General features: G+C 33.3%; 1 protein-coding gene across 1 annotated transcript in view; it reads right to left on the reverse strand.

Annotated features, from left to right (window-relative positions):
- Positions 1-7,723: 7,723 nt before the first annotated feature.
- LOC308561610 (cadherin-related family member 4-like) overlaps positions 7,724-16,981 on the reverse strand; it is a gene marked incomplete at both ends in the record, with an annotated part of 111,017 nt that continues 101,759 nt past the window's right edge. The window contains one exon of the mRNA XM_081146975.1: positions 7,724-7,858. Coding sequence (XP_081003101.1) covers positions 7,724-7,858 — 135 coding nt within the window. The remainder of the gene's footprint in view (positions 7,859-16,981) is intronic.

A 16,981-nucleotide genomic window follows, 5' to 3' on the forward strand; every position in this document is an offset into this window, starting at 1 on the left:
CAGAAAGTCAACTATAATTCCTGGAAAACCTAAAACAATGAAATAAAGTAATATTTCAAATATGAAGCGCACTAAAGCATGTCTTAATTATAAGAATGTATAGAAAGTATTAAAAAGAATGATTTAAACTTAATTATAACAATCCTTCCATTATGTAGTATATGTAGCTCATAACACTAGGTCTGTAGAGTGATGGCCTCCAAGGCTAGGCACACACATGACAGGATATCCACAAGACAATCCAATTACCATAGAAAGTCTGTCGGGAGTTTTATTATTTTTATTTTTCTCATTTTTTGAAATCATATTTGTCTGTTTTTTATGCATATAATATAGTAGCACAGTACTTTTCATACAGACACCTGTATATAATGTGTCAAAAATACAAACATTAAGGTTGTGCTCACAATTTATTTTCTGATAGAAATGTGCAATGAAAAAGGTTTGGAGAGCAATAATATAGCAAATAAAATTATTCCCTGTATCATTTGGTTCTTTAGTGAGGAGCATGGATATAATCACAATACAACATGGCTTGCTATTTATCAACTTTTAGAATCAAATTATTAGAATCAAATTACAGTTTCCTCTGGAAACTGAGACTCAGGTGAATGGTGGGGTGCCATGGGATGAAGTAGAAGGCAGTTGCTTTTCATTATAAGCTCTTATGTACTACTTTACTTTTTATCATGTTCATGTATTATTTAGGCACTTCAAAGAAAACCATATTGTTTATTTTTAAATTGAGCTTAAGGTTAAATTTTGTGTTCTGATGGTGACATCATGTGTTATATTAATCCTGTGGTTTATTAATCAAGAAACTGGGCAGTAATTCAGATTGGTATTTTACAACTAAAGTAATTTAATATATTTGTTAGAAGTACACATTTCTAGGTCTATCTTCCTGGAGATACTTTGGTGAGGCTGGGACCAGAAATCTATTAATTAATAAGCATCTTAGATTATTCTTATGATTATTTAATCTAGGAAAACATTGCTCCTAAATACACTTACTGAATTTTTAATGGAAATATCAAATTGTCTTTTTGATAAATTTTCTATGGCATACATGATTCCTATCTAGATTTTTTTAAATTTAAAGTTAAGACTTATACATTTTGCATTATACATGCCATAGTCCAAGTATACCATGAATAGTAAGTAATATATATGCTTAGTAGTATATGTGCTTAATGTGTTTTTATTTTTTTCTATTTTATTTCAAGCTCAGCCAACATCATGCTTCTCTCTACTTACATACCAACTTTTGATGCCTCATTTCAATTGCAGTTATCACCCAAGAAATAAACAACTCGCTCATGCTACTGGGTCTTTTACTTTCATCCTGCTTCACTTCTCTTACCTTCCCCTTCTAGAGTTTCCATCACTTGTACCTTCTGATGGGGTCCACCTACCCTAATCCTAACCCAATCATCAGCACTTGAACAAGAAAGGTACTAAGAGTGTCAGTTCTCTGTGTAGAGCAGTGCTTCTCAATCCTGGCTACACATTAGAATCACCTAAGGGGCAAATAGGTTTTTAACACACTCCAGTCCTAGTCAACGAGAACTTCTGTGAGAAGAACAGAGGCACCAGCATTTTTTAAATAAAAATGATACCTCTTATTTACAGATGAGGAAACTAAGACTCAGAGAGACCAAGTGGTTTCTCTAAGATAATATGGAAATTAAATGAAGCTATGACTCCAACTTAGATCTTATCCTGCAACCCAAATTCTTCCTTCTATGTCTTTAATGCCTGAACCATACATTATCTATTGTTTACTCCATCTCTGATTTCAGTAAAATTTCTCTTTATCTTAGCATTGTACACACACAATATATGCATACATATGCACACACACACGTGAGAGAGAAATATAGGCACAACTCTACCCTATTTTAGAACAAAACTACTTTCTAACTATTACTTGGAAATATTCATGTGTTCTACTACCTTGTTCCTTTCTTTCCTTCTGCTGGAAAATCTCTGGGAAGAATAGTTCACACCTGCTTACTCATTTCCATTGTCATTAATTCTTTGAAACATGATATTTAACTTCTTAAAGCTTACCAGCCTTGAATCTCCTCTTACACAAACAAGATTTGAGTGCTTAGTATTTGGTTGACAGTAGGGATAAACATTCAGTTAATATTTCTAAAGATCTTCCAAGAAGTTTATAGTAAAAAGGACAGACCAGTGATATTCTATATGGCAAAAAGTGTTTTAAGAGTACAATGGAGGTGTGCCCAAAGGAAGGTTATCCAGGGATTGTGATGTCTGAGTTGTATTGCTTTACATGTAGGAGTTAGTCATTGAAGAAGAGTGAAAAGGTCAGAAGGGAATGAAACAGAAAGGTAGTGTAAACAGAATACGTAAAATGAAGTCCTCTGCAAAAGAATAAAAGTATGACATATCGTGACAGAGTAGTGAGCTATACAAAGGGTGTTATATTCCCAGAATTAATGGCATATATCTGTGGTTGTATATGTCTAAGTATATTGAAGAGCATGATTGTTTTCATTAGCTAAGGATTTGGAATTTTGGCAATATGAAGTTGGCCCCACATCTCTTTTTCCTTATAGGTTAAAATTGGAATAATAATATTACCTTCTTCCTGATGGTTTCATGACAATTGCATATTAAGATTTTTTTTTTTTTGTACACCAGGCCTAGTAGTTAGTACATACTTATATAATGTCTATATTTTTAATTGTTATGTAGTAGCAGTGGAGGCAGTATTTGAAATTTTTGAAGAAAATGCAGAATAGAAACAGGCCAATTAGGGGCATTAAGCATTGCCTTGGCAGACAAAAAGTGATTAATTAAGGCTATTTAGGTAGCAATGGAGACTAATGAGAGATAACAGAAGCATTGAATCTACTTGGATAGAGTTTGTGAATTTTCAGAATATAGGTTTAAAAAGAAGTATCTGAAAAATTCATGAATTGTGATTAAGAAAAATTAAATAATAAATTTTTGAACAGTAGAACAATTTATTATTATAATGTACTTGACCTTTAAACAAAAATAAGAATTAATAATTTCCTTAATTTATGCATAGTTTGCCTAATTAAAACCTGCCAGCACATTGGTTAATCACTCCGTAGTGTTTCTCATTAATATTGTGAAATATTTTCCATGCTTTTAGAACAATTTTAAACATAGGAACATTGATATTGTATTTCATTCTTACCAGGATCAATTGCACGTCCATCATAAACTCTTGATGGCTAGAAGAAAATTTACAGTTATTATTCTATTTTAAATGTGTATTTCTATACATAGATGTTGACATTATCAATGACCTTAAAACTCCTAATAGGATTACTATTTTGTAATTCACACTCACTCTATCAGAGTCATTTTATACAACAAGAAATTTGACAACTGATTAAAATGATTATCTTGTTTAATCCTATTATTCATGTATTAAATAAATATTTATAGCATATTGAAAGCTTCCTTATAGTTTCTTAGCAATTTCCTTGTTGATACTAAAGCTTTACTCAGGCATATCCAAGACACTGGTCATTATTATACTTTGTCTCCAGGGCAGCTAAAAAGACTATGCGCTGGCACCTTTCTATCAACTACTGAACAATGTGTTTAGAAAAATCAGAATTAGGCCATAACTTCCCCCAATAGCCAGTCATTGGAGATATGGATAAAGGGCAATTTCAATGAAATTTTGGAGAACAACTCTTGTTTGGAATGAGTGAGTAAATATTTGTAGGCAAAGAATTACATATGGCCAGGCTAAGTAGCACCTGTAAGGGTGTTATTATAAAGAAGAACAGAAAGGGAGTGGTTACTGAAGAGAAAAATGGGGTTAAGGGACGCACTTGGAAATCAGAATATTATGTCATGTCAGGCAATGTGAAATGTGAATGATCTAGAACAGAGAGAGAGAGAGAGATCTTCCCCCCCCCCCCCCCCCCAGAGAATACCAGAGAGGTAAGTACCCAAAGCATTACTTGAAGGATGGCCTTAGATAAGAGCGGGGCCATGTCTCTGAACTTGGGAAGGTCAGGCCATGTAGTACTGATACAGACAGGTTTGTGGATTTGGTTCTAGGAGTCTGAGAGAATTTTAAAATCTAATTATTTTGTTTTATGATTGTGATGAGATATCACAGTTCAGAGTTAGAAGAGATGAAAGTATTAGAGATTTGGGAAAGCAGGAAACCTTGAAGTTGTCATCACTGAAACTGGTAAAGTGAATTTATTAGGGACTAGACAGGTGTAGATGTATTGAGCTACCATTTGAGGTATGGCCATGAATGTGAAGTAAGTTCAGAATACATAGTTGTGTCATTTCCAACAGAAACATACTGATGCTTAAGTGCAGTCAAATGCAGATGATATCTGGATTTAGAATGAAAGACAAGAGTAGATCCAGAGGAGTTAAAAGAACTGATCTTATGTGATATCGGTGGATCATTTTTGTGGAGGTTTAATATGCCATGAAAAATGGCAAGAAAAGCGGTAGAAATAAACCCTGTGAACCAGAAATTAATGTCATTGATAAATCTGAAGGTAACAGTAATAACAGCAATTCCTGTTAAAACTAATGACACCTCAAAGGGCAGTAATTTGTGAAGAAGGAAGGAAACTGGTAGGAGAGGAAGAAATGGGAAACAAGTCACTTATTGCATCTCCAGGCTCTCAGACATTGGGTTGTTTTTTGAAAAATAACCTCCACAGTAGAGTTCTTTAAAAAAATTATTGGTGCAAGAAGGTGAAAAGAATAGCATGGAGGGAGACTGACACATATGTATTATAACCCAGTGTCATAAATGCCATGATGGAGTATATGTAGCTTTCTATAGATGCACCTAACTAAGTACTTAATGGGATTGGAGAGGGTGGCAGTGAGGATACGGGTTCAGCTCCTAAGTGTCAGAAAGACAAAGAAGGGAAAGCTGGTCCAGGTGGAAAAACTGCTTGTGAAAGACTTGGAGTTTGTACACCATGCTTAATCTCAAGACTGTGCAACCTCTTTTCCACTGTTCTCCATCTATAAAAAGACACATTTTCTTCATGTGAGCCCCAGTGGTAATTCTTTACAAAGTTTCCTCTGACTCGACTAGCTCATAAGGACCTTGCTGTTCTTGGAATGTTCTATGGAGATATGCATATTGGCATAAATTAATATACTACCATACATTACTCTCTACAACATTTTACTTGTATCTTTTTCCAACTGGAATGTGGGTTCTTGATGAGTGAAGGCCATGTTTTATACTACTTTAAATTCTTTTTCCTTTTTTGGTATTGACTAGAAAATATCTTATCTATCCAAAGACACTGAGCCAAATATAGTTTTACATAAAATTAGTTCTGTAATTCAGTAAAATATTGTGCTTTGATTTTAATATTTAACTCCAATTTTAAATAAAACATAGCTAAATAAATATTTATTAGAAGAAACACTATAAGAGAATTTGTCTTGTAGTATAAGTTGTTGAATACCTAAGACATCAGAGGCATCCTTAGTAACACCTCCACTGTATTACCTACGTAATCTAATTTTCTTGTTTGCTTTTTTCTCCAGATATCAAAAGGGGAAAAACAAAGAGCAGTAGAAATTTGAATGCCACTTCACCAGTACCCACAATCAATGTACACTTTTACAGGAATATCAGACTGATATCATCAATGTCAATCACTTAAAGTTGAATATTAGTTTTTTCCCCCCCTCAGTTTCCATTTTCCCTTTCAACTGATACACATAAATCTTCTCATTTGCCTTTATGAGTTATCATTTACTATAGTAATTTGTTTGCAAGTGCTTTTTACTGTCTGCATGCTATTAAAAATAAAAGAGTAAGTATTGTAATACCTATGAAATGATCTTTCTCTTTGCCCTTACCTGATGATGTCCAGGTAGCAAGTTTGGCTTTGTGCTTGGTTTTGGGTCACTATTGAAAAAGTTTTCATGGCTATGAAAACATTAAATAATGGAAGTACTTGTTTTAATCTCTAATACAAAAGTATATTTTAGTCCATATAAACATAAATAATAAATGATTCAATAATTTAATTGTATAAATAAGTTGGTAAACAAGCACTGTATAATACTATAAACAGACCTTAAATTGGTGATTGACATCCTCTCTTATATAATAAATAACAATAATCTTATGTTCTTAATGAAATTATTTGTATTATATTAATTTTAGATATTTTTCTAGATAGAGACAATAGATCTTGATGCTGTTCTAAGGAAAAAAATTATAAATTTCATCTTAGATTCTTGAAAAAAATTTGTATTTGGTTTCATTCTTGTGGTATTTATGCCTCCTCTTTGTGAAATAAACAAATTCACTTGAAAATAGTAATACCATTAAACAGTTGGCAATAGAATACCAGTAATAGATCTTAATGCTCATCTGTAAATATGAGTTTGCTCTCTGATAGAATAGTATTACATGGCTAATAAGTATTATTGAATGAGCATAGGGCTACTTAAAAATTAACTTTGATAAAGAATTTAGGGGTGAAATTAAACCTTTTAAATGTCCATCAATAGTTTATGGCTCTAAACTTGAAATTTAGTAAAGTGCAAAGGACCCCAATCTTCAATCCTAAAATTTTGTTCTGTAAAGTATCAGGATGGTTTCTACCTTAGTACCTGACCAGCATCCTTGGTAGTAAGGCTGGGTAGACTCTGCTGATGCTTGTGACAGTGGGGAAAAAATCTTGAACAGGAAGGAGCACTGTAGATAAAAGGACAAGGAAAAAAGAGAGACAGTTTTAAAAACTGAAACTTTATTTTTTCATCAAAATTACCAAAATTAATTCCTTGCTTTGATATTAATCAAATAACATTAAGTTTCCCAGTTAACAAACACTACAGACACACATAAATAATAAAACTTAACCTAAACAAAATGCAAGTTAATAAATACTTCTTTTGTATATAGAACTGAAAGTATATTTAAACCACTTCAATAAAAATTTCCATAAGAAAATATCAGATCCTTGGATGCTCAAGTTATTTCATATTACTTTGCTATTTCTATATTCAGAAAAAAACTATGAATGTGGTAGATGACTTCAGGGTAACTGGGGAGAAGGTTCTAGTTGGACAGATACTGTGTTGAGCATCGTATATGATTCCTACATGATCCTCTTGGCAATAGCACAGCCACACATCCCCTTCCATGGTATATAATTTCAGATAAATAATTCATTACAGAGAAGAACGGGAAATGGGTTCAGCACAGGTTTTTAAACCCACTTATTACTCTTTCTTAGTTTGCGATATTTTCCAGATAAGTGGTTTTAGCTTAAACCATTTGATTGATCTCTTAAGGAAAGAGCATTGGCTTTAGAACCAGAAGATCGTAACATCCTGTGTTAATACCCAAAACTAAAGCAGTGATGCTGTTCTGTCTCTCAGCTTTGTTGTGCTTATCAGCAACAATAACATCTGTAGAGCATAAAAGTAATAAATGCTCAATACATTTTTCTTAATCTCTCTCTCCCCTCCCATCATGGATTTCTAATTTTTTTTTTTTTAATTTTTATTGATTTCAGAGAGAGGAAGGGAGAGGGACAGAGAGAGATAGAAACATCAATGATGAGAGAGTCATCGATCGGCTGCGTCCTGCACGCCCCCAACTGGGGATCAAGCCCGCAACCCTGGGCTTTTTAAGGCATGCTTGACTGACTTTATGAGCAATGAATGAATTCAAATAGAAGCAGTAATTCAAATCTTACTCTTTGAAGAGGGACCATGCAACAGCATAGAGACACATCAGAAAAAGAACTCCGGTTAGAGTCAACACTGCAGGAATCCAGTTATCAGGGCTCCAATAATATGAAATCTTTATTAGGACAGAAGTAGTAACCTGAGAAATAGAACAAATATTAAGTATTAATAGCAGTGCTGTTGACAAAATTATGAACAGTTTAGGCTGACTCGAGTGTTTTGCACATTTGACTTTGTTTCTTTTTATATTATTAGGATGATTATCATCTGATTCTTATCTGAAACAAAAAACCACAGACACTGCAACTTACAAGCCATAATAAACTAACACCTCCTTCTGCCACGAAAAAATAAATCTCTTTCTTTAGAAGCAAATGCCTCTGTTCCTGATGTTGCCTCTGGGCAGAATCACCTTTCCTGTTGTGTGAATTCCTGGTGAACACTTGTCCACTTATCAGTATTATCCTCCATCAGTGGTTTTTCAAGAAGCCTCACTTCTCAGTAGAAATTATGTGTCCGTGTTCTTATTTCTACTGTAATATCTAGAATAACCTACCACATTTTTTAAATTGTGATTCTTCTACTGGGAACGAAGCTTCTATTAAACAAAGACCATTAGCTGCTCATCTATAGAGATATGGATTTTATATAGCTCTTGCCACAGAGAAGATGTCAGTGAGTGTTGGCTAAATGACAGATTGAATGAACTGGCAAGTTATTTGCAGGACAAAGTATTACTTTTAAAATGGGTTGTTGCCCTTTGGAGTTCCCTGTTATGAAAAAACAAAAGGTTTTTTGGGTTTTTTTCCTCAGATATATTCTCATCTAAAATGTTACCATTTAAAAAGTAAGTAATATAAAGTTGAATGGAGTTAATGTCCATGACTTAGTAACTGTTCACCAGCAGATGGCAGCATAGGATAGGATACGTTTGTGAACACGGAAGGCTTAGGTGTGCCATTTCTTGAGGCAACACTAGTCATGGAGCTAGTTTCACAGAGATGGAAAAGGAAGGAAACAAACCTTTGCAAATAAAGATCAATCAACAGAGGTGGTAGCAGAAATAGTACTCCTCATACAGCTCAGTGAGAGGAATCCTGATTACTTTGTTGAATATTGGTAGTTGTTGAGATTAAGTATTAGGTGACTAAACATTCTATTTTACACTTCAACATCCTGGGAGTGTCTGGGGGTGTTCCAGCAGTGTCAGTTGAAATACTAAAGCCTTGTTTTCTTAAATAAATAATATACCGTATTTCCAAATGATAAATAGACCAAAAAGATAGCTATTTGGTTACGTCAGTTAATCACCTACCTCTGTTTTCAGCTCATTAAGATAATACATCTCTACCAAACACATTTGACAACAATGCCACCACTCATATAAAAAAGGAGACCCCAGGCCTCCCCTCTGTTTAGTTAACTAGCAAAGTTTCTTTTTCTTTCTTTCTTTTTTCCTTTTTTCTTCCTTCCTTCCCTTTCCTTTTTCTTTCTTTCTTTCTCTCAACAAGTATTTATTAAACACCTACTATATCCCAAGAAGTGTACATCAGAATCACTATATAAAGGAAATGTAAAGCCTTAAAACTGAAAAGTGTAGGATTAGCATTTAGTTAACAGCTGCGATGTGCCTTTTAGCTATATTATTTCAGTCTTCCCTAATGCCAATCCTAAAAGAAAGGTATTCATTGCTTCCAGTTTGCAAAGGAAGACTGAGACCCCCAGAGGTTCTTTTGCACGTTACCTAAAGTTCCAGTTACCAAGTGGCAGAACTGGCGTTCATATACAGATTCGTGCATTTTTCAGACCATGTTCTCTCTAATAGACAATGCTACGTGCTAAGAAACTGAAGGATATTGTGAGCATTTTGAGAAAAAAATTCAATCCCTATATCAAAGTCGTAATTTTTTTTCATGAGAATTCAACTGTGTAGATGCAATTCAGAGTGTTCGAAAATTGTTTAGAGGTTAGAAAAAGAATCATCCTTACTCCTTGTACTTGGTTTGCCTGACCAACAGGGGTAGATGTCCCAGTTTTTTCATTTTATTTTTTCCCTCCCTTTCTCATGCATGCACACTAAAAATATCTAAAGCTTTTATTTGTGTCTATTTTTTTTTTAAGATTTCAAAGTCTAAGACAAGTTGGGATATTACTTTCCTTCAGGAATTATGTTTAAAAAGCAAACTTTTATACAAGAATTAAGTGTAATATTAATGACTTATATTTACACAGCACATTTATTACAAGAGCTTTCAGGGATCTTATTTTGTTTGATCCTAACAACATCTTTCGTGCAATACATAAAGCTATTTTAATCTCTTTAGTAATCCATGTACAGTACACAGAGTAAATATTTAAATATGTATTATTTGCAAGCTTGGCTCTCAATTATATACTCTTTTAATTGGTGATTCAAAACAATTTAGAAAAAAATGGGGATTAGCATTTGACACCCTCAGTGTTTCCATAGCTTACTACATTATCCCCCTTACATTTAAATTGTTTATAAAATTTTTGGAGCCCCCAGTAGATAATAATCCTGAGGGCAATGACATTCACTCTTGCCCGACTATCTGCCTTTCTGGGCTGGCTGCTGGCTGACCATCCTCAAAGGCTCTGGACACACTTAGCTTTAGTTCTTTCAAGAACAGACCATGTACTCTCACATCCACACTCCTTAATTTCCATTATTTCTAAATATCCTTGCTTCTTGTTCTAGCTGTCAAACGCTTACATAACATTCAAATATCTCTTCTTGGAACTTCTCATATTCTGCAAGGCAGAATTTGTGACACTGTCTGCACTACCATGCATTTGTTTACCAGTCCTTCACAGCACTTATCAGAATGATGTATAATTAGATTGATTTGAAATAATCTATATGCTTATTGTGGCTTATAAGTAATTTCATGACATGACCCCTGCCAATCTCTTCAATTTGTTTCACTCTTTTCTCTAATTCATCATACTGGTCCTCAACCATTTCTCTAACTTTTTGTCAGTCTTCTTGGTTCTACTACTTACTAAGTCTGTGATTCTGGGTAAGTTATTTAAACTCCTGGAATATCAGCTTTTTCCTTTGTAACATAAACAAAAGTGGCTGAAACTTTGATTTTGAATAAATTATTTTTATTTAACCATGTGAAAATTTAATTTTAAGTAGACTTGTAATTATAAATTTCATGACTAGCTAGGAATTTTTTTAATATATATGAATGGAATAATTTTCTCATAAGAAAATTTGATTTAATTATTATATCCTAAAATTCCTTGAAATCACTTTAGATCATGTATATATTATTGTGCAAAATATTCTCTTTTTATATTTAAATTTTAAATATAGGTTGAAAAATTTTTTATTGCTTACTAGCTGGCTTAAGCAGAACCCATGAAGATACTTTTATAGTTGAACAATCGAGCAGTTTCTCCTCTCTGGAATGAACATGAGCAGTGATATAATAAATAGCTAAAGATTGACAGGACACTGGACTATGTATGTCATCAGACATTTATATCACCATTAGGTAAATCACCAGTGAAAACAAAAGAATTTCCCATCTGTTATTTGGTCATGAACTAAGCTTCTTACAGCTGTTTGCAGTTAATTTGGTTTGATTTCTAATCTTAATTATTTAACTTGCTATATTTTACAGAAAATACAATATTAACATTCTTCCTCGTCATAACATCTTTCATCATTAGGTATTAGGGTCATAGCAGTTGTGCAAGGCTATAACCTAGCAGAGTATAATTTATGTTTTTCTGCTGACTTTCAGATTACTTCAATTAACTCTTATTGAGAAAAAAATTTTTAAAGTTGCCAATAAGAAATTCTGATTCATGTTTATGAAATAGTTGCTTCTTAGGCTGTATCTCAAATAATTCATCAAGTATAGGCCAGATTTCTATGGAAAATAAGTAATTTTTAATACAAAATACTGAATATTTAAGTGAAAATGCCAATGTTCCTTTTTTACCAAAAATATACTATAAAAATTAATAAATAGTATCAACCACATTTTTCAAAATATTAATATTTTTAAAAAGGAAAACTTTTTTCTTAGTAGGAACTGCACATAAAAAGTAGGGTGTAGAGGAAGAAAAATAATTTTCTCTCTACTATTGTAGATTCTTGGCTAAGAAATCCTCCCCTCTCCTCCTTCCCATAGTAAAAAAAAAAAAAAAGATTAACAGAAAAACAAACAAGTTTAATTAAACACATATAACTACTGGATACATGGGAGAGACTCAGGAAAACTGAGTAACTCTTCAAAATGGCCCAAGCTACCACCTTAAATACCTTCTCCAGATAAAGACAAAGATGTTGGGGATGAGAGAGTCAGTAATGAGAGGCAATCAGGAAAAACACAATAAACAAGAGTAAGGTTGTTATGCTGATTTAGGTTCTTGCCTTTTCCATAAATTTGATAAATTTCTAGAGGTTGGCTCATTCTCGTCTTCCTGGTACCGAAAAGGAGACACCCTGATAAATGATTTCCCTTATAAATATAAATGCCTCTTACAAAAAGGTCATGTTTACTCCAATTTCAGAACTTTACCTGTGTCTGCTATTTCTTAAAAATAATCAGCTTTATGCCAAACTGGCATCTTTTGCAGGGGCAAATTCTACTCCCCTTTAAGAAGTTTGTAAACCAGATCCACCATGACGTATGCCTAATGTTTTCAAACTGTTTCTGTGGTTTTTAGTCAATTGATAAACATTTGTAAAATAACTAATACAATGCTATTATTTATTAGTCACTTCCTATGTTCTGGGCACTGCACTAGGAAATTTTATAAAATAGCTTTTAATAATCCCCATTGACACAGTAGAAACTGAGGCTCGAAAGTGGTAAATCACTCAACCCAGGCTCACAGAAACTAAGTGGAAGACCCAGGATTCAAACCAAGATCTTTTATTTCGCAGGTCACACTCTTTCTGTTGGGCGTGAAGGCTGCTTATTGTCTATGTACAAACTGTTTTGACAGAATCTATGTGAAATTATATCAATATCATTTCTTTCATTTCAAACTTTGATTTGAAAAATTTACTTCCTTTGTATTAGAAGGCCTGGTCATACTATGAATGAATGACCATTTAAAAAGTAATGTCAAACTGTTTTCTGGGCATCGTTATTATTAAAAAATTAACTTGTTTTTAACCTTTTGCTGGGATTTTACTCCTAGAGCTACTTATTCATTCTCATATCCCAGAGGCTAATTAAGTGATACAAATGAAAATAAATGCAAAAAAAAACCATGAAAAATTATTTAAAAGTATAAAGACAGAAATTTAAAGCTAATAATTGCCTAACCATAATTTTCTTAGAATGAAAGGCAGTGCCAATTAGCAAAAATACATTATTAGGAAAGCTAAATAAAGAAAGAAAGAAATGTCCTAAGTTTCTTTAATCAATTTGTCTCACTTTGCTTACCCATTTATTACTTTTGAAGGCTATGTGATTTACTTTATATTTTGTAAAACACTAAATACATTATTAGTTTCTAGTTTACAACTAACTTTTTGAAATAATCCAACTCTATTAATAACAAGTTCCAAAGAAAGTTATCTTCTATCTTAAAATGCGGTAGCATTAAATCTAATATCAATATGCTTAAAAGTGCAGATATATGAAGAGTCATATGATAAAAGTGGATAAACATCGTGAAGTTGAGTATTGTTTTATACTTGTACTTTTGACTAGCCTTTTTTAAAAGTTTGATTTATTGTCTTTCTTGAATAAGGAAACTCATATGTAGCAGACAGTTATACATTTTTTAAACTGCAGTACGTCCCACAACTTTGCGGGCTTCCACGTAGGAATTCCAGCATACGTGACCAAACACAATCTTGTCTTTTTACTAAGGAGAGGGAAGTGCTTATTTATGAGATTTATTTCCTAAAGCATATAGCCACCAGTCAGGAGACTAATATAAATAATTCTTTTTAATTATGTAAGACATTATTTTCCTTAAAAATAAACCCTAGTTCTTCTGTTGGGTAGCTCAGGAAGACTTAAGCAACAAAATAGTCAAGTAGAATCAGAAAAGAAAATTATATATCTTTTGTCTAGGATGTAATTTGCTTAAGAAGTGGTAGGCAGAGTTATGACATGATGGGTTTTCTTACCTCTACCCACACCTTTTTAAATACAGTTGACCCTTGTACATCATGAGAGTTAGGGGTACTGACCCCCACCCAGTGCAGCTGAAAATCCATGTATAACTTTTGCCTTTCCCAAATAACTGCAAATTCTGTTGACCAGAGCCTTACCAATAACATAAACAGTAGATGAGCACATATTTTGTGTGTTATATGTATATATATAATATTCTTATAACCTAGAGAAAATAAAATTTTATTAAGAAAATCATAAGGAAGAGAACATACTTTAGTTGTATTTATTTAAAACTGTTTATCAGTGGACCTGTAAATTTCAAACCTGTGTTATTCAAGGGTCAACTGTAGACCCTTCCATAGTCTTCTGTTATTCTGTGCCTATTTTCTACTGGGAGTTGGGTTGACACAAACACCAAGAAAGTAATGAACATAAAATGTGATTCTCACTATTTATTCACGGAGCTAGTTTCCTGAGAGGGTATATAAATATAACACATAGAACACATGGAAATAAATGCCCAAACAGTTGCATAACTTATTTTACTTTTCAAAATAGAAGAAGTGAAATGTTTTGAGGGTAGCCAAGAGACTTTACTTTCAGGCCACACCTAAAGAAAGAAGAATGACTTGGCCACTTAGTCTTTATGCCTGCGATTAAAGAAGAAAAATTAAATGGTTTATAGATAGAGATTGAACAGCAGAATAGTTCAAAATATGCGGTGAAGATTTTCATGTACAAGAGAACTTTTACTGCTGTTTCACACAGAGGTAAATACATACAATGTATCTCATAATGCATCTGTTCTGCATACTTTGTTAAAGCAGATAAAAATAAGCATGCTTCCCTTTTATATCTTTCTTCATATCCTCTCTGCTTCTGGCCTACTATAAGGGTATTATATTCATTGTTCTCAACCCATTATGTATAGGATATTTACTGATTTGTTCTTAGAAATAATTTAAGATAAGAGAGATAAATTTATAATTCTTCTACATTAAAAAAGTTATAATTTAATATATTTTTCTTCTATCCTTCCTACAAAAATAAGGTAAAATCTAGTAGAAAAAAAATTCATTCATTTGAAATATGGTGTTGAAAGAGAGCTCTATGGATATCTTTGACCACCAGAAATATTAACAAGTGGGACCTAGAGCAAATTAAGTCTAAAACATCACTGGAGGCAAAGATGACAAAACTGAAGCACATCATGAAAAGGCAGGGTTCTTTGGGAAAACCAATAATGCTAGGAAAAGTAAAAGGCAGCAGGAAAAGAGGAAAACCAAATAAGAAATGGATGGACTCCATAAAAGAGGCCACAGGCAAGAGTTTATAGGAGCTGAGCAGGGCTGTTGAGGACAGGACATTGAGGACATTACTCATTCATAGGGTCACCAGGAGTCAGAGTCGACTCAACAGCACATAATACACACAATGCTGGGCGTCTGGGAGTTTTGTTTTTGTTTGTTTGTTTTTGTTTGTAAAAGTGGTACATGGGTAAATCAAACAAGAAATACAGTGATAGTGGAGTAGTAGAAAAAATTGACCTCTGGAAATAGACATATCTGGGCTGAAATTATGACTGTCACTTAAAAATTGGGCAAGTTAATTTCTGTTTGGAACCATGCTGCCCACTTAGTATGGTTGGTATGAGGAATAAAAATACCTTATGAAAGCTTATAGTGTTCAACAGGTAATCAATTAGTGACCACTCTTACCATTACTATGGTGTAACTATTTATTCATTTTACAAAAAAACAAAGAACAACAAGAAAAACTTAGTTCAAGAATGAGATGTTGGGTGAAATATCACAATGAGCTTCACTTCCTAGTCATACGAGGCAGAGAGGGTGTTAAAGCACAGTTCCCATATTTCCCTAATTTCTTCGGTAATTAGAAGAAATTATGGTTATATTCAGATCAAGAGAAAGTGCCAGCGGCTTTCACGGATACTCTGACCTATTAAAGTGTGTGGCTCCAGTACAACATTATTCTTTGAAATGGGTGAAAAAGTGAAGTAAGTGCTCTTTATTTCTTTCTATTTTTTTTTTTTTTTTTTTTGGCGGCTAAACTTTTGCTTATCATACATAAGTATTTGCTAATCTTAAATCTCCTTTTTCCCCACTTGAAATTTCTTCTACCTTTCCAAGTCATCTAAAGATTGAGATGGACAGGCCCAGTAGTGTGCTGGGAAACTAACTCTTGAAAAGGAAAAAAAAAATTGTGGAATGTAACACTTACTAATTTTCATAGTATTGATATTCTCATCATGACTGAATTCAAACTACCAAAGGTTTAACAACCAGCTTCCAGAATTCCTGAATATTTATCAATAGGCTCTCCTTAGCTTAAATGATCCAGCTACAGCATACCAGCTTTAAAATTCCAGCTGAAAACAAAGTTCCAGACATATATGATTGCAAATTATCTTGTGAGGTATATGCTAGTAAAGGGCTGACCTTTGATGACTCAAAGTCAGCCTTGGGAAAGTAATATGCCTCTGCAATGAGCATAACAGTGTAGAAAACATGGTTAGAAAAACATAACCCCTTGTCTTTCAGCAGATGTGTTAAACAACCTCAATAACCTTAGGATTAATCTTCAAAGTTCAGATTAAGTGAAAAACATTAAACAATTCAAATGTTGTCACTCTATATATACATCTAATGACTCATTTCAGTTATTCATTGATGGGTTAAAAACCTTTTAATTATTCTAATACAGAATATCAAACAGGGGTGGGTTATCAGGATGAATCAATGGAAAGATTAGACAGTTATTGACAGAGACTTTCTCCTTGGTACTCTTATCTATGCACTGTTTATGTTGAAATCAGAGTAAAAAGATAGTTATAAGTTAGTATGATTTAAGGTTTCTACCTTCTTCTACATTTTGAAAATGGATAGTAATTCTGGTTTTTTATTATAGACTCAATTTGCTGAACGCAGATAGTTTCAGGAATTTTGATTCATAATTCTTTAGGGATTTTTTTGCAGGAAATGGTGTCTAGCCAGTTACCTCATTGTCTCTTTAGCCACTCTGTACTTAAACTAGAGGAATTCAGTTCCTGAAACATGACCGTTTTTTTTCTTCTCTGCCCGCCCTGTGAGGGACCTCTGAATAGGCAGGTAGGGGTTCAAAGA

This window comes from Miniopterus schreibersii (genome assembly GCF_964146895.1).
Source record: "Miniopterus schreibersii genome assembly, chromosome: 9".
NCBI lineage: Eukaryota > Metazoa > Chordata > Mammalia > Chiroptera > Miniopteridae > Miniopterus > Miniopterus schreibersii.